This window comes from Telopea speciosissima, chromosome 1 (genome assembly GCF_018873765.1).
Source record: "Telopea speciosissima isolate NSW1024214 ecotype Mountain lineage chromosome 1, Tspe_v1, whole genome shotgun sequence".
Lineage (NCBI taxonomy): Eukaryota > Viridiplantae > Streptophyta > Magnoliopsida > Proteales > Proteaceae > Telopea > Telopea speciosissima.
Genome location: NC_057916.1, coordinates 25,689,631 through 25,713,681, shown reverse-complemented (window position 1 = coordinate 25,713,681; position 24,051 = coordinate 25,689,631). Strand labels below are relative to the sequence as shown.

Here is a 24,051-nt window from a genome sequence, read left to right as displayed (position 1 = left end):
ACCAGAATAGAATAAATCCTCCCCCCCCCCCCCTCAAAAAAAAAAAAAAAAAACTGCATCATAAATTTGGTGACATGCAGCAGGGTTGACATGACCTTTGCCCTAAGGGACTAACCTAACCATCAAATGTTCACCAAGCTTTTTACTTTAACCAAAAAAAAAAACGGTGATTCCTGTGGCAAGGCAATGTATATTGTAACAGGGCACAGCCCTAGAACACCAGAACCAAAAGAGTGAAGAGAAGAGATGGAGAAGGAGAATGGAGAAGAGGGACAAATTAGAAACTGATAATCGAAATTAATCAGTCCCCTATCCCATAGCTTTTTTATATGTTAAACTTACAACTAGGAATCATAAGAGAGAGAAAATAGATACTTAATGTAACTAGGATTAGAACTAGGACTTAGCCTTAGGAATCTAATCTAATTACAAGGACACCAAAGATAGGAATCTCGATTAGAATAAGAATATTCTAATCGAGATTCTCATAGCTCGATATACTCCAACACTCCCCCTCAAGCTGGAGCGTACAAATCACCAAGACCCAGCTTGGAACAATTTCTTTGGAAGGCAGGTCCAAGACATCTGTTGAGCTGCTGAAAAGAAGATTCTGGAGGGAGTATTGACTCAAGCCATCTTCTGAATGTGGTGAGGCAGATGTCATGACTTTACAGTCTAGTAGGAGGAGCCTTACAGGGCTTAGGTGGCTGGCTTTAATGTTTGGTTAGCCCTAGTAATGATTCCCTATATTCTTTCTCATTTGTTTAAAGGGCATGTTGCCTCTTGTTTAATTTCAAGTAATAAAAGCTTATGCAGTTTAAAAAATATTAAGAACTAAATCACCACTTTCTAGAATATCTTCAACTAGATTTAACATAATAGCACTCATAGTTGTCATGGCGACTACGCAACCCAAGGCACTGGAGGGGCGTCTAGGGGACAAGGCACCCACCTAGGCATGCAGTATATGACTATATGTAATATAGCAATGATAATTTATATAATTATGCTTACATGCAATATAGAAGCCATATCAATGCAATATGATATAATTATGCTAGTAATGACCTAAAATGAGAAAACTAATATATAATAAATGAGATATAGGATATAATATAAGCATATTCCTCAAAAAAACAATACAATAAACATAAATCAACGTAAACTAGTGAAGTGTCAAAAAGACGTGTTGTTGCCTTGGACCCAAGAAAGAGCCTGGACGCCTTGACAACTATGACAGCACTATGCAGTCCAGTAATAAACATGTCTACTATATGGGTTAAAGAGCTCAAGGGAAACAATCCTTTATCACATGATGAGGCCTTTCCACTAGTGAAATTCCAAAGAAACCAACTTCTATAAACAAAGGTTAAAATTAACATATATATAGCCAAGTCCAGAGAAAGACCTAGATGCTGAAGGATGAAACAAAACTGCAAAACTGAGAATAATACTCGAAGAAGTAAACAAGAACCACCATCAATTTAGTCTACTCAATTTGATTTGCAGGTATGAAACAAAAATGAGGCAGAAAAGTAGATTTTGCCTTGATTATACGCTAAAAAACAAAAGACAACTCCACATTTTACCTAATATCCATGAGGGAATATGCTTGCATATGATCATGGTTTAGAAGGATTAATGGCAGAAGATCAACACGCTGTGATTCCAGTCCCAACTGCTCCAGTATTGTAAGAAACCTCTGTCTTACGCTATCACAACAGAATGGTTTACACTTCACCACTAACCTGGAATTTGGAACTGCACAAAGTATCCTTGCCCAAACTTGCAGAACTTTTGGTGTTATCTGGGGAGAGGGGAAAAGGCTAAAATGTAAACTGCCCCATAACACAAGATTTACTACATGAACCAAAACTTGGAAACCGTTATTAATATGTTGGTATGATTCTTATTCAAAGAAATACCTTTGCAAGATTATTAAAGCTCCCGAAAGTAACAAAACCATTACAAAGAGCAGGACTTGGAGAAATAGGCCCAGCTTCAGGAGATGGTGTGTAACAAAGGAAGCAGCCAGGCAACCGAACTAGCTCCTCAACATGCCTGCCACAAAAATAGAAATTAAAACAGACACAATGTAACATATAATACACTTACCGTATGTATTTATGATTGGATACACTGACGCAGAGCACCGAAGAGGCATGTTCACAAAGGCCTTTGTTATGCTCCACAGAGCATGGGTGGGTGTAGTAAGAGAGGGGAAATAGTTATACTCTTTGGGGAAATTTTTCATCATGCCCAGCGCTGATTCTGAAATCAAATGCCTTAATCCAAGGCGTAAATTAAAAACGAACCAGCTGCACTGTTCCTGTTGGGGGTATAATCTCTTGTATTCCGTCGCTTGCACAAGTGGGCTGATACCGTTCCTGTATAGGGTTTCGCCACAAATTTGTAGCAAGGGTTCTTTCTCTGTAAACAATCTGAGAGAGGTGTGAGGGTGAGCAGTTGTAACCCTATTCTCCATTGATAGTGAAGCAGATCTCATCTCACTGTGGACATAGGCAATTTTGCCAAACCACGTAAAACTTAGTGTTTGCATACTGTGATTTTTTGTTTGCGATTTCCATTCTTTCTGCATCGTTTTAGGTTTACATTTTTCTACAGTTCCTACCATAATGTGCATATGTCCGACATCTTAATGTAAAACCACTAGCCTTTTGGGCCTTTACTGCTGACTCTGTTCGAGTAAAATTGTCAGAGGATATTTTATCTTTTTATTGAGACTCTAGGTCTCGAGCCATCGCCTTCTTACTTTATTAGATCATCTGCCCCCCCAGTGCAATCGCAATTGCAGCAGTCCTTATTTCTCGTGGAAGCCAAATGAAATCCAAGCATATGGTTAGCATTACGTGACCAAATTAATCGTGAAAATCTAATGATACAAAGTTCGTTAATGACTGAGGAGCGTATGTATTTTATCACAACTGTGCAGAAGAGCTTTCAAAACTGAACTGGTGATAAAAGGATCATGAAGAACAAGAACCCAAGCATCCCTTCAACATAATAATGGCAGAGCACAAAGAGAGAGAGAGAGAGCATAATATGGCTTCAGATTTGCATGCCACAGATCTCTGCTGTCTTCTCTCTAGTGCTGGAATAATATACACTTTTCATACCCACAACTCACTCCCAAACCCAAAGGGGTCATGTCTTTCACTATTGGAACTAATATCAGAGGGGTAGTTGGATATTAAATTACTCCAGTAACCTGACTATCAAATGCCAGCAATAAATCATAGTCTAGGGAAATGCAGGTACCAGGGACACATCTGGCAGGAGTGGATGGGCAGTCATTGGAGATGGTTGCTTTCTTCATCTTTCGAGCTTAGCGCAAGGAGGGTAGGAGGGGATGGAAAGAGCTCCGCCTAGTTCTTGCCGCGTCAAAATTGTAAAGACAATGAATAGGGCAATTGAGTCAGGTGTTTGGTCAAAAGATTCTAATTTCCTAACACAGATATACTGATAATTTCCAGCAATATCAAAATATTGGTGAAATTCCAAAACCACTAGCCAGGAGCCTGAAACTGCTAATGAGTCCACACGTGCAAAGGGCTAAGGCCCAGGTTCTTTAACACCAAAATCAACAGATACAATAAGGTTGTTGCTAGAAAAAAATCAGCGATGGGGGTGGCGAGCCCCGTTCCATGATTTTTTTAAAGAAGTTCCTGTTGTATTTGCCTAGTTCAGTAGGAAATGTTATTTATTTTGTGGGGCCCAGTTACCATGTAAACAAATCTCAGTCGAAAATGCAGATTTCGACCGAGATGTCTTGGTTTCACAGTTAACCGAGACAAGTTGGCTGGGGAGTTTAAAAAATACAGGGTTTCAACCGAAACTACTGTTTCGGACAAAACTTGGTTGAACCAGGCCTATATAATACCAAATTTCAATGGAAACCTGCTTATTTTGCACAAGTTTCGACCGAGAGCAGTAGGTTTCAGTGGTTTCGACATAGGGAGGGTGATTTTGGCCCAAAACTTTGCATTTCTTCGCGCAACTTCGACGTTTTGTCCATCTACAAGCTGTATCAAGCTTCCTAGAAGAGTGTTTGAACATTCAATCTCAAAGGTAATAGTGTTCTCTTCCCAAAAAATCAAATTTCTTGTACAATACATGAGAATACATGGTAGAATTCTTTCAAATTTATATATTTTAGCTACAATGGTCCAATCTACGACTCTAAGGAGCCGGAATTTTTTTGGTAGGTGATTTTTTTATTATTTTCTGTTTATAAAAACTATTTTCCTACACTGGAAATAGGAATGTCACAAGCTTCCCTCAAGTGCCAAGTCAAATAAAGACTGCTATGGCAGCGCATCAGAGGGGGCAAAGTAGCAGCTATGAGGGAGAAGAGGGCAAGCAGGGATGAGTTTGACGATGCATATCTAGATAGGTATCCTACGTTAGGGGAGCAGGATTATGACAATGATGAGTCAGATGAGTCAGATGAGTTTGATGATGTAAAAACAGTGGTAGAGGCTACACAAATGAAGTGGGTAAGGACAGAGAGCAAAGACCAACTTAGGATTGATAATGAGAGAAGGTTATAGATGGCCAGGGGAGCGGAGGAGGAGGTTGAGACATAGAGAGCCACAGATTCCACTCAGGCGAAGCCAGAGTGTGAGGGCCCCAAAACCAGACCCAACCCCACGGCCCCCAGCACGACGGGCTCCACCCCCACCCCGAGTCCGTAACCCAGATGTTGAGGTACTTCAAATGGATCGTACATTCTTCAAGAACCCCAAGTATAAACAAAAGAGTTTGAAACAGACATAGACTAATGTGAAGGAAAAAGTGGGGCTAGCTTCCTCCAAGTGGGATTTCTACCACATCATTCTAGCCAATGTTACCCAAGGGCCATACTATCAACGCATGTCAGATGAGATAGGGTCGGCTGGCCCAGGAGTGAAGGGGCCAACACCTTATGAGATGTACAATGTTTTACTTGCCCCACCACAAGGAAGAGTTGATGGAGTATATTGATAGGTTGAAGCCGATGTGGAAGCATTATGGAGTGACTATGATGGCAGATGGTTAGACTGGACCCACTAGACAATCCATCATCAACTTCATGTTGAATTGTAATGGGAGGACTGTGTTCCTCAAGTATGTTGATGCATCCAAGAAAAAGACTGATGCAAAATATATTTACAAGTTGTTGAAAGAAGTAGTGAAGGAAGTGGGAGTGGAAAATGTGGTACAAGTGGTCACTGACAATGGTAGCAACTTCAAGAAGGCAGGAGAAAAACGGATGAACAATCCTAGGGACCGTTTCTTCTCGATACCATGTGTTGCTCACTGTATCGATCTCATATTGAAGGACATGGGGAATTTGAAACTTGTGAAAGGGGTGGTAGAGAAGGCAAGACAAGCGAGCATCTTCATCTATAACCATAGATTTACTATGCAATGTCGAGGACCAAGTATGGTGGTGACTTAGTTCGGCTAGGGATTACATGGTTTGCAACTAATTGGATTGCTCTTCAAGGCTTCGAGGTGTAGCCTAGGAAGCCTATCATACCAGGACCAATTCTGGAAGAGAATATTATCCGGTTCTAAAATAAAATACATGCGATGATGATGAAAATGAATGATGGAGATGATGAGAATGATGATGATAGTTGAAGATGGAAGATGAAGGGTCAAGTTGTGGAATATAAAGGGTTGTTGATGGTATGGAGGTAAGATGGTAGATGGATAGTTGGACAGGTACAGCCCAGAGTCCCGTTGGTTGCCAACCGTCGTAGTCCCACCTTGATCCCGTTTGAGTCTCACAAACCTTCTTGTATCTCACAAGGAATAAGTCTCAAAAAAGTAGTCATATTTCAGAATTTTCTTGGATTCTTGGATGATTGAGAGCTCACCTATGATTTCAATTTATAGATGAAGGAGGTTAAGCCTCAATTGATTACATCAAAGTCAGCATTTGCAATTCCCAACAAAGGGAAGAATTCCAATGGCTGGATACATGAACAATTAAAATATTAAATCGTCTTTTGGAATTCCCAAGACATGGGGGGAGGCTTCCAAAGACTGTAACTACTTAGCTAGGAAAAACTAAAAGACTAATCAATAGTCAATACTACCTAGAAAAGTAACACCCACGACATTAATTAACCTAAGAATGAAAATAAGCTAATACTAAGCCTAATCCCATATGCCTTCCTTGTACCCACATTTAAGGCCCATCAAAGTGGCCCAATGCAAAGAAAACACATGGAATCAAAGGCCCAATGCATACATAACCCCACCCAAGGCTTATTTCCAATAAACTATGCCCATTATGTGACTTATCTGCATCACTTCGAGTTGAAGAAGGCTGGACTTGGGTCGATGCTTGCTTCTGAGGAATGGTTTGACTAACAGGGTCTAGTTCTAGTGGAGGTCGGACAGCCCAGACCACCATTTCTAGTGACAAGTTCTGGGATGATCACAAAAGGCCGTAAAGATCTTAGACCCAGTTGTCACCATGTTAAAACTTGTAGATAAACAGAGGAAGCCAACCTTAACACACTTGTGGGCAGCCAATGATATGATGAAGATGGTTGAGACAGTATATAGAAGAGGTAATATATTCAGCTTATTAGGGATCGATGGGAGGGGCAACTCATGCATCCACTACATAAGGCTGATGAGTTATTACTTTATTTAACTTCAATTCAATTTGTCAATTTGTGATTGTCATTTAATTTCTTATTGTGGTACTCTGTTGTGTTCAACATACTATTTAAATGCTAAGTACCACTACAAACATAGACTTGGGATGAGGCAAGATTTGATAAATGCAATTCATCCAACTTTGAGCCAAATGCCAATAGACAAGGGATTATCAATGCCAAGGTGAGAATCAGCTATTGTTTAGTAGGTAAAAATTTATGCAAATATACTTGTTGGTATTGATGCTAACTAAAATGAATACAGATGAAAGCTTTTAGGGATGCCACTGGGAGTTTCAGCCGATTAGTGACAACAGCGGCTCGAGCTGGCACTGCTGTTGGTTGGTCCAATCAATCATTAATGCTCTCTTGTAGCTGAATGGTGGTTGCAATGTGACAGTGATTCACCCAACCTAGCCAAGATAGCACATAAAGTGTTATCCTAGACATGTTCTGCCACTAGATGCGGGCATAATTGGAGTACATTCAACCTCATACACTCTAAAAGGCAGAACTGATTGGGTGCTAAGAGACTTGTGGACTTGGTCTATGTGCACTATAATATGAGATTGAGAGTGGAGCACATACGACTTCGCATGGAACACGATACAAGCCCAATCAAGTTGGCAAGAATACTCCAAGCAGATGAAGATGGAAAAAATTCCCTTTATGAGTGAGTCAGGGATCGAGGTGAGCCTTTATTAGATGAGGCTAGGGGTCAGTGCAACAACAAGATTGCATCACAAATGGGTGTTGATGCTAATGAGTATATGACAGCATAGGGCAAAATTCATTCGCAGACCCCACGTCCATTCGAGCCACACCCTGGTAGTAGTGGAGCTTATGATGATGAGTGGTCCCATTCCTAAGATGCCATTCAACCACCTATCCAGACTCAAGGCCATGATGATGATGATGATGATGGTGATGGTGGTACTGGTGGGTATTATGATGATAATGCCAGATTAGCATCCTTATGCGATGAGGACCAAATGATTTAGGAGCCAGATGGAGAACTAGAACCAGATCCACAAACATTCACAAGGGAGACTCAGTTTACTCATACAACACAAGATGGGGATCATGGTACACGTACCTTGAGAGGTTACAATCGACGTCCTCACAAGCATAGCCTTGGATCTACTGATGAGGCATCTGGGATGGATATATCGAGCTTGACTGGCACTATGGAAGCCATAAGTTTGGGGGGGACTAAAGGACCTGGGCATTAGCGTGTGCCATCCTTCATAGCAGAGACCATAGTTGTCAAGGCGTCACCTAGGTGCCGCCTAGGCATCCAGGTGCTTTGGTCGACTTGGGCGCCTTGGTCGCCTAAGCGGGCGCCTTGGACGCCTAGGTCGCCTAGTTGGTGTCACCTTGATTTTTTTACCTTCTCCACCACCTTGGGTTGCCTAACCGCCGTGAGAACTATGGCAAAGACCCCTAGTCCAACACAACATCATGCTAGCTTCGAGAGCATTGGATCAACATCGTATGTTGGGTATGAACTGTATGGTGGATATGCCGATGGACCATCCTTCAAGAGCACCGGTACATTTGGATATGAGAGTGATCATGATGCATCTTCTACTACATATGGATACAGGGATGGGTCAGGTGCTACTAGGTCATCCTTTGTCGACAGTATCTTTGAGTATCCAGCCCAGCCATGTGTGCTAGCTCCACCTGATGCAAATTCATCATCGAAATGGGTTTATTTCTTTAGAAATAAGTCTATGGTTGGGATATATATATATGTTGGGCCTTTGATCCCAAGGGTCTTCTATGTTATAAGCCACTTTAATGGGGTCTAAACTAAGGGTACATAGGTTGCATACGGGATTAGCCCAATACTTAGTTTATTTTTATGTTTTTTAATTCAACCGGTTCAAATTGGTTGTATCCAATTGGTTCAATTTAAGTGATTTTAATTAAGTCTTTTATTTTAACTTGTTAGGGACAATTAGGTCTTTTTACTGTTTTAAGTTATTAGCTTGTAATTGTAGTCATTCCCTTCCACGATTTAAGTGAAGGAAGTGTTTAGATTGTATTAGGATTTGGCTATTAGCCTTTTATTATAAATATTAAATCGTGGGAGGCTCCCCCACAGTTTTATGAATTAAAAAAAATCGTGTTTGCTGCCTCTATTGTTGCTGCTGCTCCTTGAGAGTGTTTATCCTGCTGGTTCTATCAAGGTGAAAAGGGTAGGTGGATCTCCTACGACTCCTTGCGTCGTGACGGCCGGGAGGATCCCTAAGTTTGAAGGTGGTTCTATCCTTCTCCATTACTCAAAGTGTCTTCTTCAAGCTGTCATTGAAGATCTGCTAAGTCCAGTAAGTTTATTATATTTTCAGTCCTTCCCCTCTTCTCCAAATCCTCTACAGCCTACCCCAATCGATCCCCTTTATTTTTATCAAAACCCTAGATCTTCTTAATCTCAGCCAGCCTTCATCTTTCATCAGATTCAACCCAAATTTAGATCACAGTCCCCTCTCCTCACCCCTCACACTCGACTGTAGGTTCTGACCCTAATTATCATTCAAACCCTAAGATCCCTTCATTCATATAAAACCCAAAAAACCCTAAATTTCTGTCTAGACCTAACCAGCCATCAGAAGTCCTCCATACAACAGCCGAACCTCCTTCCCACTGTCCCCTACACTCGATCCAAAGCCCTGCCCCAAAATCCCATCTTAAACCCTAGTTTTGGCTGTTTTCCTATTTCCAAAACCCAAAATCCTAACCCTAAATTTTCAGGAATTCTAATTTTCATTTAAACCTAATTAAACCTACTTCAATATCATCCTAAACACCTGCCCAGCTTTACTGTTTATCACAATCTCACATCCTCTTCATCTGAACCTTAGAATCTGACCTAAAACTCCTATTCTGCTCTATTGGAACTACAGAACCAGCAGCCCCTTTGGTCCTTTGTCATTGGATCCTGGATAATTGGCCTCTAATAGGACCTTACCTATCTAGAGCTACATTACCACCTCCTTACAGTCTCGGTGAGCCCTTCCCTAGATTGGGATATCTCAAACAAGTTGATGATGGGGGTTATAGATGGGCAATTATGGACTATCAAAACAATTGGGCCCAAAGCATGTCATGGGATACATATGTGGTGCATTCAGAGGAGTGGCTCCAACATCTTTAGTGGTACGCAGCTCATGGATTAGACCCACCAAGAAACTTCGCTTGGAATTCAGTGAATGTTGTATAATTTATGTTTTATTTGGTTAAAATGAATTACTAAGTTTTCTAGCACTGTACACATGAACTTAGTATTTATAATAATAAACTGGGATCAAAAACCACAAGTACCATTTTGGGTGGGTTTTTTTTTTTTTTTTGGGTGAAAATAGTTCTTGCATTGTGTTAAGAATGTCAAATATAGGCTGTATAGAAAAAACCAGAGCAAAAAAAGAATTTCTGGGCCTCGAAACCACCAACTCGAGTTGGCTGGAAAAAAATACCTGGTTTCAACCAGGTTTCGACCAAATCTCGGTTTCTGTCTGGTCGAAACCAAGATTTAGAACCTTACCACACACTTCTTCAGGGAAATCCCCAAGTTCCCAACTAGTATATAACACATCAAAAGAGAAGCCATCAATATTCTGTTATTGAGTCTTTAAAGTAGTAAGACACCCTATTACATGTAGTAATTCTATTTGGGGTACGATAAAGGAAATCTGTGTATCTTTAGGAGGTCTGGAGGTAGGTCACATATTTTGATTTTCATGGTCCTTGATAATGGATTGAATTGGTTTTATTTGGTGAAGTTGCGAAAGCTTTAGTGTGGAGTTCCCAGTGTACAGTCTGGCTATTTAGATATTATTATGCTTCTGTTAGCTTGCTTTCTTCAACTGCTACTGCCTTCTTCCTTCACCTGCTATACCAGCATAAGTCTAGTTCTGCTAATTCTTTGGCTTCCGCAATTCATCTTATTGATCTTGTTACTGTTACAAATTCTGTTAGAGAATTACTAAAATAGTCCAATCAACAGCTTGCTTTCTTTCACTGGTACTACCTTCCTCTTCCTTCATCTGCTACTCCTTATGCAAGTCTATTTCTTCAAATCCTTTCTCTTCCTTGATTCATCTAATCCAGATTCCATGATAAATAGGGTTTCTAATCATAGTAGGTTTTACTGATTCTGCTAAAAAATTACTATGAAGTACGATCAGAAACAAATTTATATATCCACCAACCATTCCAAAACTATTTACTTCATTATGCATCACTAAATCTACTCATAACCCTCTCTTTCCATAAACCACCAGATTGTCTCTTTATGTGCCTAACATACAAATCTCGAAGTTAACAAAGAACATTTAAAAATCATTATTCTTCTTACATTCCCATCAATGAACCACAAGGAAAACTTTAATTTCTCTTTCCTAGATGAATAACGACACTAGCTCTCATTTCCAATCTCACTAGCAGAAATCAGTCTAATTTTCTGATAATGGAATTCGAAAGGAAGATAGAAAACCTAAGCTATTTCATTACATATTAATGGATAGATTTAATAGAAGAATAATATATACGCTTGATCACCGTCTTAGAAAAGTTGATAGAGTACCCAGACCATTTGGGGGCCTACCACATAGTAGAATAGGTCATGCAATAAAATCGAATTCAGAGCAAGTTAAACACCAGAAATGTAGAACAGCAAAGGTAAAAGTAAAGCTTACTTCTGCTTAGTGTCCAAGGGATCAGCTAGTGAATCAGTGATTCTATAGTCGATGGTAGGCAAACCAGTGGTGTTTGGGTAGCCAATCCAGGTCGCCTACAGTAGAAGCAATTCATAAGTCAGTCAGAAACAAAGGTGGTTACATAGAAGAAAAGTTTCAGTCCCCCCCCCCTACGCGCAAAGCAAAAAACAATTACAATATTTTCCCTTCGATATGCTTATTTACAGGACCACTCAAAAACAAAACTTCCATTTCAATTTATCCCCATAAGAAATTACGATAGAAGAATCAACTTAACCTGCAAAACTTTCTTCCTTTTTTTTTTTTTTTGGAGGGGGGGGGGGACATTATTAGCCTGCAAAACTTTTCTTTATTTTACCTTCCAACTTAATGATACAATTTTAAAATAAAAAATCAATCGGAACAAGGATTATGTGAATAGGCAAACTAGACAAAAGCTTTTACAATTAAGAGCCAAATTTTGGAGAAAGAGAACTATTAGCCAGCATCAGATAATGAGATCAATAAACCAAACATTACTAGTATTTCCACACCTTGATAACAAAAATATGTATGTATCCTATCAAACAATTACGGCCAGCAAATTAATAGGGCAACAAATTTATTTAATATAAGAGCAGATGCCACGGAACATAAACAAAAAGTATATAATAACCTTAAACTTATTAGTAGCTAAGGCCAGAGTTTCAGAACAGTTGCATAGGTTTGAGAGAGCACAAAAGAAAATTTTTAAGTTGTTTGACTTGTTTCTGAACAAATAGCATCCATTTGAACATATCAGGCTTCTCCTCAGTGATCCAGCAAAATAGTTTCACCCAAAAAATCCGTAAATTTTGCTACAACTGGGTCAAAAGGTGCATGCATCCACTGGAACTAAACACATTATAACAATTCCTTTCATAGTTGTCAAAGCGGAGGCGAACCAAGGCGATCGAGGGGTTAAAAAACCAAGGCGACACCAAGAAGGAGACATCAGAAACAAGGCGAGAGAAAGGCACCTGGAAGCCTTGACAACTATGATTCCTTTCATGCAAGCCAAAGAAATATCATTCTTCAAGCTCATGCCTCAGTTTACTGCAAAATTATCTCTATCAATACTTCAGACAATCAATTTCTCTGGAACACTAGATGAAATAATAAGATGACAAAAGCAACACTAGGGATACATTGCTGTTTATAAAAATCTTGTGAAGAAAAAACTCTCTAGTTGGATTAATAAAATCTAGGGAAATGTTTCCCACGACAACAGTGTACTATCGCCCTCTCAAATGAGGTTTTTTCTCTCTCCTATTTTGACCATGTGGACCCCATGTGGATGACACCGTTCAATGTATCACCATTGGTGTGGCTGGGAGATTCCCCCCACACTGGCGTCATGGAGAATCCTCTCCCTAAATCTAGTAGCTGTTTACGGGGAAAAGTGATACTTGTATAATATACACGCACAAAATTATAATATATAACCATTTCCATACTTTAAGAAATGATTGACACTTTACCCACAACTAATGTAGACCTAAGTAATTAGAGGAGCAACCAACTAACAAGACCCAAAAATAAGAATTCTCATCACAAAGCCCACCAAGTCTATAACTGACCATGCCAGCATCTGATGCAGATCGAACAGATTTAATGCAAATCGATCAATGGATCTGCAGGTGATGGGCTCATTTTAGGGATTGGAGGAAGGAGATTTTAATCTGAAGGCTAGATTTGAACCAAATCTGATGTCAAATCTAACGGTTAGATTTCAAAAGAATAACTATCCAATCTAAGTTATTATTTCCAAGATAAATCAGAAATAAAATAAGGTAAATAAATAATATCGATGAGCTAGAATAAAGGGGAGAGAAAAGGGTGGTCAATGGTGGAAAAGGGATGAGAAAGAAGATGTTGCTTTGCTGTCCAACTAGAAAGAGATCTCAACAATGGAAGAGAGCGCATTACAACTCACAAGTGAGAAAGAGAATATAAAGAAATAGATACGAAGAAGAAGAGAAGAGAGTAATACCATGGGCGAGGGGAAAGGCAATTACAAAGGAAGCCAATCCATTCCAATCATGGAGGGGGGTTGGTTACAATTCTCATCTAATACTTTCCTACCTAAGACTCTTAGACAGCTAAGGAATCTCCCAAACTAAAAGTCTGACGACTCAGAAATAAGATACAAGATAATCCCTACCCCAACTATCATCAACATGGGACCCACTAGTCAAATAATAATTTTTGTGCACCCCTCAAAACCCCATTTTTGGGCTCTGTATGTCATCCCATTACAACAATAAACCCAAAAACTAAGGCCCAACCCAAAACTAATACTAAAACCTAGCCCCAAATTTAAAGCGGGCCTGCATTAGCATCACATACAAACACCTATCTCTGAACAGAAAAAATTCAATGAATTTGGGCAAGTTTCTTCATGAGAAACTTATGCATCAAGCAAAATGATGGACTTTGTTGTCCTTGGCAAGTGACAATTGATTGTAGGAGAATTATGCTTTGATAGAACTCCCTCATAAGAGCTCAAAATGCATATATATATATATATATATATATATATATATATATCTCAGGTGCATGTTCTAGATTTCGTGGGGAATTCATAAAATTTGTTGAAGTCTATGTAATAAAGGTAGTTTGGGCACTAGTTTAGTATCTTGTTGTCTTATGTTGTAATTTTCCATTTTAACGTTTTACCTCCCTAGGGAGGTGTTTGTAATTCTTCTTCATGTTAGTAAATCAAATAGGGGAGAGGAATCTTTACTCTCACATTCGGTTGCACATTTTTTTTCTCTCTTCTTCTCCTTTCTTCTCTTCCCCTCATCTTCTCTTCTTCTTTTCTCACCTCCCACTTTCTCCTCTCCTCTATTAAATCGATCCTTACACCATTTTCAACTTGGTATCAAAGCGTGGTTTGAGAGTCGACCAAGCTTTCACATCTCTTACACCTCTCTTTGGGACCCTAGAAAAGTAGAGGTTTCCAATAGAGGCTATACCATGTAAAAAAACACATCTATAAGATCTATTGAAGTTTTCTCATCACCTAGAAGGCATAATGGAAGAAGTTTGGAGGTTGTGAAGACTATTCAAAGAAGCAAGAAGCCCCTTGGTCACTAGCACCAGTTTTTTCTCTCTCTTCTGGATTCTCATCAAGCAGTATTTGGAAATGGGGCTGGGCTTGCTAGAGTCGCCAAAGGGGTGGCTTTCAACCCCCCAAAGCCTTGGTTACTAAAGAGGTGAGTTGGTGGAGCACAACTCATCCTCCTCCAAACTGTCAGGTACCGCCAAATTTGTGTTTTTTGCCCCTTTTTTGGCTTGAAATGCTTTGTATGGTGAGTTCGGTTATTATTGGTTGGTGAGTTATATCATTTGGGACTAATATGTTGTCATGGAATGAAGCTAAATCGTGAAGGATGTATGTGAGTTAGTTTTCTTCAAGTGTTTTTATGGTTACCTACTTGCTGGATTTTTTTCCCCAAGCATTGGGGGGGGAGGGAATTTTGGTGGAGTGTACTACCCATTTGGTTTGAGTATCATCCACTTTCTACGTGTGTTCCTACATTATGTCAGAGGTCGGAGGAAGAGGCCAAGGACCACCCCGAGGGAATGACAGGGATAGATTCAACTATGAGCATTGTGGGAAATCTGGGCACACTACAGAGAAATGTTGGATGCTTTATGGCTGGTCCCCAAGTATGCATGGTAGCAGGAGAGGGGGAGCCAGAGCACACACTATGATGAGAAGTTGAACCTATGGGATATCTATCTGAACTACAGACAGACACCAATTCTCTCACTCAAGATGATATTGCAGCATTTCGCAGGGTTATGTCATATCTGGGTAGCTCTTCTTCTACACCTACAGTGCAAGCTTCTTTAGCTTCCACCTTACAGGCCTCTACATCTTCTCCTTCCACTGCCTCTTCATGGGTCATTGACTCTGGAACCACTTACCATATCACCAGCATATCTCAGTGTTATGACTCCTACTCTATTTGTTCTGGTAAGGAAAAGGCTAGGGTTGCTGATGGTTCTCTTTCTTCTATTTCTGGTAAGGGTAGTGTTCGTGCTACTTCTTCTATTTCTCTCGACTCTATTCTTCATATTCCTAAGTTTAACACTAACCTCTTATCTGTGAGCAACTTAACCAAATACTTGAATTGTTGTCACTTTTTTTCCATCTCCTAGTGTTTTTCAGGATTTGGTGACAAAAAGGATTATTGGCAGTGGACGTGAGGAAAAGGGACTCTACCTTATTGATCCAGGAACATTGTCTCTGCCTATTGCTCAGTCCTATACATGTGGGGTCAACGGCCCAACATGTATGTAACTATGTAACCCAACCTTAGACTTATTCCTAAGCAAAAAAGCCCATTTCGATGATACATCTGTATCATATTTAGCTTGTTGCTTTACAGATTACAGATAGAAAAAAAAAATCGAAATGTCAGTTCAATTCAATTTTGTGAGCTACCCAAAGGACCTTGGGGTCCTCAAAATGTTTTCTTATATAATAAATAACAACTTCCTTTGCAAGATCTTCAATGCAAAAGCACCTCAAATCAATGGTCTACATGGAATTGATCAAACAAACAGATTAATCAAAACAGCAATGGCAATCAAAATAACAAATTGCAAGGAAATCCCAAAATAAATCGTATAATTTAAAGACTACGACCTGAGGCATACCTGGACAGGTGCTGGTCTGCAAGCCATCATTCCTAATCTATTGTTAGAAGTATGACCACTGAGTTCAACCAAGATGTCAACCTTATCTTCTCTAACCATATTTGCGACTTTTTTCTCATCAATCCCATAAATATCTCTCCACAACCCACCCTTTTTCAAAACTTGATCTTTAAATCTAGCAGTTTTGGCATCCGCCTACACAAAGGACGAAAAATTAAGCAAACTATCAAAACTGCAAAACAACCAAGGTACCTCTAAAGTGATATTTTCTCAATACAAAGCATTAAACTCTTTTCCCCGAACATTTCATTGATGTGGAGGAAATGATAAGGGAAAATAATGCCATTACACACTTTTAAAGCAATAGGATGACTGATTTAAGAAATGGTAAAAATGAAATTTGGAAACAATTGATACCTTCACTACTGCAGAGTACACGACAACATTGTAATTTGAAAAGTCATGATAGACAAGGGGTGCTTCAATGAAATATGATACTGAATGAGTAAAATAATCTGGAGAGACATATCCAACAACAAGTGGCCGCTCTGGATCTTTTGGATTGTCCCAAGATGTGTACTGTGGATATGACCTCATAAACCGCCTACCCCAATCCCTGCATGTAAGTCTTAATTCAGACAGACATTCCTAAGAAGCAAATCATTACACAGCCTACTTAGGAAATTGTCTATACTCAGTGAAGCACCACTTTAGAGGAAAGCAATTTGGGATGCAATCTAAAACAAAGCACGGATAATATGTTGAAGGTATCTACAGACTCTACAAAGCACCAAGTAGAAAACTGTCATTAAAAACAATTCATCATGTTCATTTGATAATCAAAAGCAAATCAAAAACTTGAAGAAACACTAGTGTTTGCTACTGATGCTACCAGCTAATACATTCCTAGAGGTTCCTGATGAGATAGAACTCAAGAAGGAACATTGATGGAGATTATACAAAAAAAACAGGGTCTCCAGGAGAAGAGTGGTCGACATTAACAGCATTGCACTAATATAGAAAATGTTTATGCATGACAAGTTAACTAGAATGGGCACTGGTAAAATTGGTCCTGAAGACCAGCCTTGACAGTTGCAATGCTAGTCCCAACCTCCACACCAGTGGATTCTGACTCTGACTGCAGGTGCCCATTTCAATTTACAATCTGAACTGGTGTGGACTTCTTAATAATGAAAATTTGTAGTTCACCAATGTTCTTGGACCACCTTAGCATTTCTAAATAATGGACCTTACTATGATTAAAAAAAAAAAAAAAAAAATTTCAGTTAGGAATTGATGGTACCTATGAGCTTCGAAGAGTTTATCATCATTCCCTTCGTTTATGTAATTCATGGCAAGCAATCGGTTCTGCAAGGAACTCGTCATAATCCATATTTGGTTTGAAAGAGATCATAATAAGAATTTGAGAGAATAGAATTCCAGAGAATACCCAAGAAAATTTTCTTCTTTCATAGTCAGAAAGAACATTGTTGTAAACGTAACATACATACAGAAAACATATATGCAAAGAAGGTGCAATGTATTATTTGATATGCAAGAAAAAATAGACCATTTTTTTGTCACAAAACTCACAGATGAACTCAAACAGTTATAGCTCAGAAAACTTCTTCCTTCAACACAAAGAAGCCTGAATAAGCTCAGGTTCTTTTTAAGCAACTACCCCATAAATGAACTCCCCCATTCGATTGAACCATACAAATTACTACATATCACAGCCAACGTTTGGCATGCCAGTTAGTTTTTTCGTTCTTTCAGAACGAACCGGAGGGAATCAAGCCTAAAAGAACGTTCTTTACAAACCGTCTCAGACACGGTCTGTAAAGAACAAGAACAAATTAAATGAAGGGAAAGGGGAAAAAACCCGTGATTTCTCAAGGGAAAAACCCCGATACAGAGTGAAGCAGGAGAGGAGAAGGGCTTCAGATCGACGAAGGCACCCGCAGACGAGAAGGTCTCACTCTCGGGCTTCAGATAGACGAAGGCACCCGCAGAGGAGAAGGTCTTCAGATCGACGACAGCACTCGCAGAGGTGAGTTCCAAATACAGTCTCTGCAACTCTCTCTCTCTCTCTCTCTCTCTCTCTCTCTCTCTCACCATCGCCTCTCTTCAACATCGCCGGCCTTGATTTCTGGAATGAACCCTCCCTCTAGATTATGGGATTGAAAGCCCTAAATTTTTTGCGTTTTATTTTCTTGTAACTGTGTGGGTGTGCAACTATGAATGAAAATCTCTGTTTTGTCTTTCTGATTCCTACTAATACGAAAGATCCTTTTCTTTAATCTCTTGATCTGTTGGATGCCAAATACCCTGGAATGGTGATGCAGATTCATCACCAAATAGGGTTTCTTTCATTAGAAATAAGTCTAGGGTTGGGTTACATACATGTTGGGCCTTTGATCCCATGGGTTTCTAATGTAATAGGCCACTTTTCTGGGCCTAAAATAGGGGTACATAGGTTGCATACGGGATTAGCCCAATACTTAGTTTTTATTGTGTGTTTTTAATTGAACCGGTTTAAATTGGTTGCATCCAATTGGTTCAATTGGTCTAATTTAAGTGAAGTGATCCTATTGGCTAAGAGGTTCTTATATCCTATTGGCTACTAGGGAATCTTCTTTATTTTAAGCAGTTTAAGTTGTTTTTAAGTCATTAGGACTCTATTTTGAGTCTATTTCCGTTTCTTAGTCAGTTTAAGTTAGCTAATAGGTTAAGGATTGGGTTAGGCCATTCCTTTTTAGTGTCTAAGTCTAATTTTGAGTCTTTTATATAAGGTTCTAAGGGGGCCATATATTGAATACGAATTTGATTAATAAAAATTAGCTTTATGCTTGCTGCCTTTGTTGCTGCCTTTGCTCCATCGTGAGTGTGCCTTGTGAGTAATATCAAGGTTGAAGGGATTGGTGGACTCCGATCGACTCCTTGCATCTTGTAGATCGGGAGGTCTTTTTTCTTAGTCAATCGAGCTTCTTCAAGCTGCTGCTACTGCCTTTGAAGGAGATCAAACTAGTAAGTAATCTTAGTTTTTTACATATATCCTTCCCCTCTTCATCCTCTAATCTAATCCACACACCCCTCCATCCATCAAACCCTAATTTCCATTAAACCTGCAACTCCTACCTCAACTAGGACTCCCTCATAACTACAGATCTGGCCATCAATTTCGAACCATACTTCCAGCCTATATTCTCCACACCTCTCCCTACACTCGACCTTAAACACAACCCTTAGTCTCCACTACAACCCCTTCATTCCCCCACTCCATTAAACCTAAAATCTGCAACTCAATTCTGTCCAGAATTGCAGAATTTTAAAACCTTCCCAAATCCTATTATTTTAATACCATATTGACCCCCTAGACCTGCCCATTAATACCCTATAAACCCCTTTCCCAATATCCAACCCAAACCCTAGGAATTGACCTAAATCCTAGTGCTGTCCATTCGAACCAGCAGCCCCTTTTGTTGTTTGATCTTGTTGTTTGGCTCCTAGTAGGCCTCCTACCTATCTAGGACTACATTAATTGGATCAAAAGATCTTGATTTTCTAGTTAAACCCACTCAAATATCAAGCAGCGATGGCCTATCGAGTTGGTGATTCAGTCGAAATACATGACAATGATGGGTGGTGGGCTGGGAAGATAACGAAAATAGATGAATCGAAATACTATGCACAATTTGATAGCAGTGGAAGAGGTGGAGTTGGAGTTGCAGAGCCGTTTTCTCAGGTGACAGTTATAGATTTTCGTTCTAAGTATTATGCGTACTTCCTTCATGGAGATGAGAGTGGTTACCCCTTTTCTCAGTTGAGGGTTCATCAAGAGTGGAATGGAAGAATGGCAGATGGGTTTCTTCCCGGTGAAGAGGGTTTTTATGGCCTTTGAGTTCTTGGGTTAATTAGAAACTTTATGGGTGGGTTGTTGTTGATCTCTCTCTGTCTCTCTCTCTCTCTGTGTGCCGTGGTGGTTGTGTTGTTCTGTTACTGTTATTGGGGGATTGCTGCCCAATTCTCCCTTCTAACTTTATGGTTTCATCTCTGTAGGAATCTGTGATTGAGCTTCTGTTCTATGTATTTGTTGTCTCAATTAGTTGAAATGTTATCTCTCTCTCTCTCCCCCCCGTTTCCTTCTAAAATTTAGGCACTAGATTCATCAGGTTTTATTTGCTTATAATTTTTGTATTGCATTTTTTCAAGATCTGATTAAAGTGGTTAAAGAACCTGAAACAGGAAAAAGCAGCGGAGGAGAGGAGATTGTAAGAAGAGGCTCTTGCAGTTCCTTTCAAGTCTTTGATCCCAATGACTGTTGATACACCTCCTGTTATGTCCCAAAGTGTAGAATGAGTGGGTCTTCCTTGAGCTCTCGCAATGGCAATGGAACCCCTCTACATAACGTTGTTGCCTTCTCTGATTTTTGTTCTATTATTGTGTGGTTTATGGATTGTTTTGTTTTGCCTCTACTGATTTTTGTGGTTGAATTTCCTTTCCCCCACCCCCAAATCTACTTTTGGATATGATGCTCCATCTGTGAATTAGGGGTTCTAGGAGGCAATAGGCCAGGGTCGTGCAAATGTTACTGAATTGAACTGAAATAGCTACCAACTTGAGATAGTTTTAGTTTTAGAATTACCTATTGCATTGATATGAAATCTGAAATATTCCTAATTTCCCTTTCTTGAATATTTTTTTTTGGGGGTGGGAGATGAGGTTTGCTTTTGTCAATGGGTGTTGTTGGTGTTCTTCAAATGGATTTGTTTTTTGTTTTGCCCATCAAAAAATAATAAAAATTACTTCTTTCCTATTAAGGTGGTGTTGTTTCATTGCCAGAGTCTGTTCTCTTGATAGTTTTATGTGCTATCACTTATTACCAATGTTTTGTAGAGATATTAGCACTTAAAGTTTGCTGGAAAATCTGTTGATGGTGATTAACTACTTATTAGTGCAAGTATTTCCATTTCGATAGATATTAGGAACTAGATGAACATGATATTGCATAAGTAGATGATCTATCTCCTGTAATTCCCCCTCTTTACTGTACTGGTTTGTCTTTAATTCCCCCTCTTTGCTGTACTGGTTTGTCTTTAATTCCCCCTCATTACTGCTTCATTTTAGTTGCTTGATAGGATGATTCAAACTTGATTCGTGATCTACCACAATAATACACATTACATGGTTCAAATGACCCAGTTAGGACTAGAGTCTCTGGCCTTTTAGTGAAGAATTCAATCTTGATATCTGAACTGCACAGCAGAAATTAATCAAGGAGTACTTGATGGGTCTTTAGCTCAAATTGGCAGAGCGCTTGGAACATGAGCATGTTCCAAGGGGATGATGGTTCGAATCCACCAAGGTCTTTTTTATTCAAATGTTCATAGCATAATCAGTTATGGCACTAATCCACACAAGAATCTAATTTTTAATGGCATCTTTGAACTTTGACATATTTTTATAATTACTTTGGTTATGTTAATGAGATATTTTATTTTATGCTAAGGTTGGTAAGAGAGAAAATGATTTTACAAGTTTTTTTTGGTATAATTTAGAAGGAAATGGCATTATTGTAATTAATATCAAATAGGGAAGAACAGATTATACCAAACACCATTTTCGTTCTGAACGGCGTTCTTGAGACCGTTACCAAACGGTCATTTTCGGTCTCAGAACGCCGTTCCAGACCAGAAACGCCAAAGAATGTTTCTAGTCAAGAATGGGCGTTCTTTGTTCAAACATTTACCAAACGTAGCCTAAAGAGACGGTCAAATCTATTATAGAATTAGGCCAGATGATGGAACAATTGTCAAAATCCCAAGCAAGAGCCGAGCCTTCAATTCATGCTATCTATGCTAAGCCAAATGAAATGTATGCTGAAACCTGTAAAATTATGGTTGCATTACTTCATAGATGCTCCAGCACTGCATAGATACTACAGTATGCAAGGAACGTGTATCAATGTTTAGGACAGACAAGGAATTAGGCATTCTATGGCCAACTCTTTAAGGGTGCCTAACAATGCCTCAAGGAGACATTGAAACTCTATTTGGTGTCAACTATATACTCTGAATTTAAAATATTTCCATATATCTTTGATCAGTTGGCCCAGCTACCAACAGTTTTTCTATGAGAGAAGGAACATATTTCTTCAGACAACTTAGCTCAAAGCTCTCTTAGTTGAAAGAACTGTCACAGTTTTCTCCAGAGACTCCATCAATCAGTTGAAGAGCATTCCCATTTTTTCTTAAAGCAACAGCCATACCAACCACTAAAACAGAAAGCAAAACACAGTGATTATGCATGCAACACACAAAGAGAAAGTGAAGCATGGACCACATTACTTTGCAGGTAAAAACAGGTTAACTCAATGGAATTTTATCAAAGTATATAACTTGAACTTGCAACTGGTCAGTAGTTCCCACAATACCTGGCCAGCATTACGAGAATCAGGATCTATCTTAAGACATTGTTCATATGCTTCAATAGCCTGAGATATATTGCCCGCATCTCTATAGAGGACCCCTACACACTCGATGAATTTAAGATGTGAAATGACAATGAAAACATTAACAAATAAGTTCAGAATCTCCACGACACCGAGTATTACAGCCAGCAATAATAAACAGACTTATATTGAACTTATGATATTCAGAATAAAATGAGAAGACCAGTGCAAAATATCAAAATCTAATAAAAGAGGAGGAAATAACAGAGTAGCTTTTTGAACTACAGAACAAGATGAATGGGCCAAATTACTCTGTAGAAAAAACACCGTAAACATCCCCTTATAACAGTTGAAAAGGAAAAATGTACGTTAGATCCCTGAATCTAAAGTTTAAACGCCAAGCCAATGGGCAGCCAGGAATATCTACAGCCAAAAGAGTTCTTACTAGCTTCTGATCTTATCCATTTGACCATTCCTCAACATATACTTTTCAAACTTTTTAACCTTAACCAAACATTAGCCAATTTTCTTTCGTAGAAGGATCAATAACATCTAGATCCATTCCATTCCATTGACAGTTAAGCAACAATGCAACCCTAAAATATTTTTACTTCATACGAAATTGGCCAGTGGTTAGTAATATGGGAAGATAACTAGGGACTCTTGAAATATTTTATAAAACCAACCAAATCTAACTTGTTAAGAACAGTGAATGGAATTAACTTACATGACATTATTTTTTACTGGTTTTTTATACATAAAATATATAAATCAGGATCTAATATAAATAATGATATAGATCGATGCAATGGTAAGGTTGCTCCATTGTGACCAAGTGCTCACGGGTTCGAGTCTGGAAACAGCCTCTCTGCGAAAGCAGGGGTGGCTAGGTACATTACGACCCTCCCCAGACCCTGCAGTGGCAATAGCCTCATGCACTGAGTACACCCTTTTTTTATCGATGGACAAAGCCCAGCTAAGCTTTTGTTCTACCCATCAGTTCATGGGTGTTCAGGTCCATATTTTGTTATATGTTTGGGCCCATATTCTGTTATAATTAAGGCCCACATTCTGCCCCTTTGTAGCCATCGATCAGCTGCTGGAGAAGATGTTTGACAGCTTTTATTGGGTCCCATAGGCCAGTGCTTGGAGAAGGAATTCCAGAAGTTTGTGAGGTCCTTTTACAGCTATCGCAAGGTTCAGTTATAGACCCCACTTGGGCATCTGGAATGGATGAGTTGCTGCCAATATTTGTTAGGATATTAAATCTTTGTTTCTATTTCAGTACTTTCTATTTTCTTGTATGGCGGAGCCAATAGCTAGATAGGTAGGACTTTCTATATTCCAGCAGGTTCCTATTTTGAAGTTAGTTTCCTTTTTCAGTTTTATTGGCAGCCAAGCAATCTCCCCACGCCATTGGGAATTGCTATTTTTGTAAATGATGATATTTTATTATAAATAAAAAAGAGGGGCCCCTAGAGTCTACAAATTGAGAAATTTAAAAATAAATAAA

General features: G+C 39.2%; 1 protein-coding gene across 2 annotated transcripts in view; it reads right to left on the bottom strand.

Annotated features, from left to right (window-relative positions):
- Positions 1–24,051, bottom strand: part of LOC122661313 (probable UDP-N-acetylglucosamine--peptide N-acetylglucosaminyltransferase SPINDLY) — a 35,342-nt gene that overhangs the window by 1,948 nt on the left and 9,343 nt on the right. For both annotated transcript variants that reach the window (XM_043856680.1, XM_043856674.1), the window contains 7 exons: positions 22,521–22,615; positions 17,391–17,455; positions 16,505–16,703; positions 16,088–16,282; positions 11,378–11,472; positions 1,926–2,061; positions 1,590–1,807 (listed from right to left, as the gene is read on the bottom strand). In XM_043856680.1, coding sequence (XP_043712615.1) covers positions 1,590–1,807; positions 1,926–2,061; positions 11,378–11,472; positions 16,088–16,282; positions 16,505–16,703; positions 17,391–17,455; positions 22,521–22,615 — 1,003 coding nt within the window. The remainder of the gene's footprint in view (positions 1–1,589; positions 1,808–1,925; positions 2,062–11,377; positions 11,473–16,087; positions 16,283–16,504; positions 16,704–17,390; positions 17,456–22,520; positions 22,616–24,051) is intronic.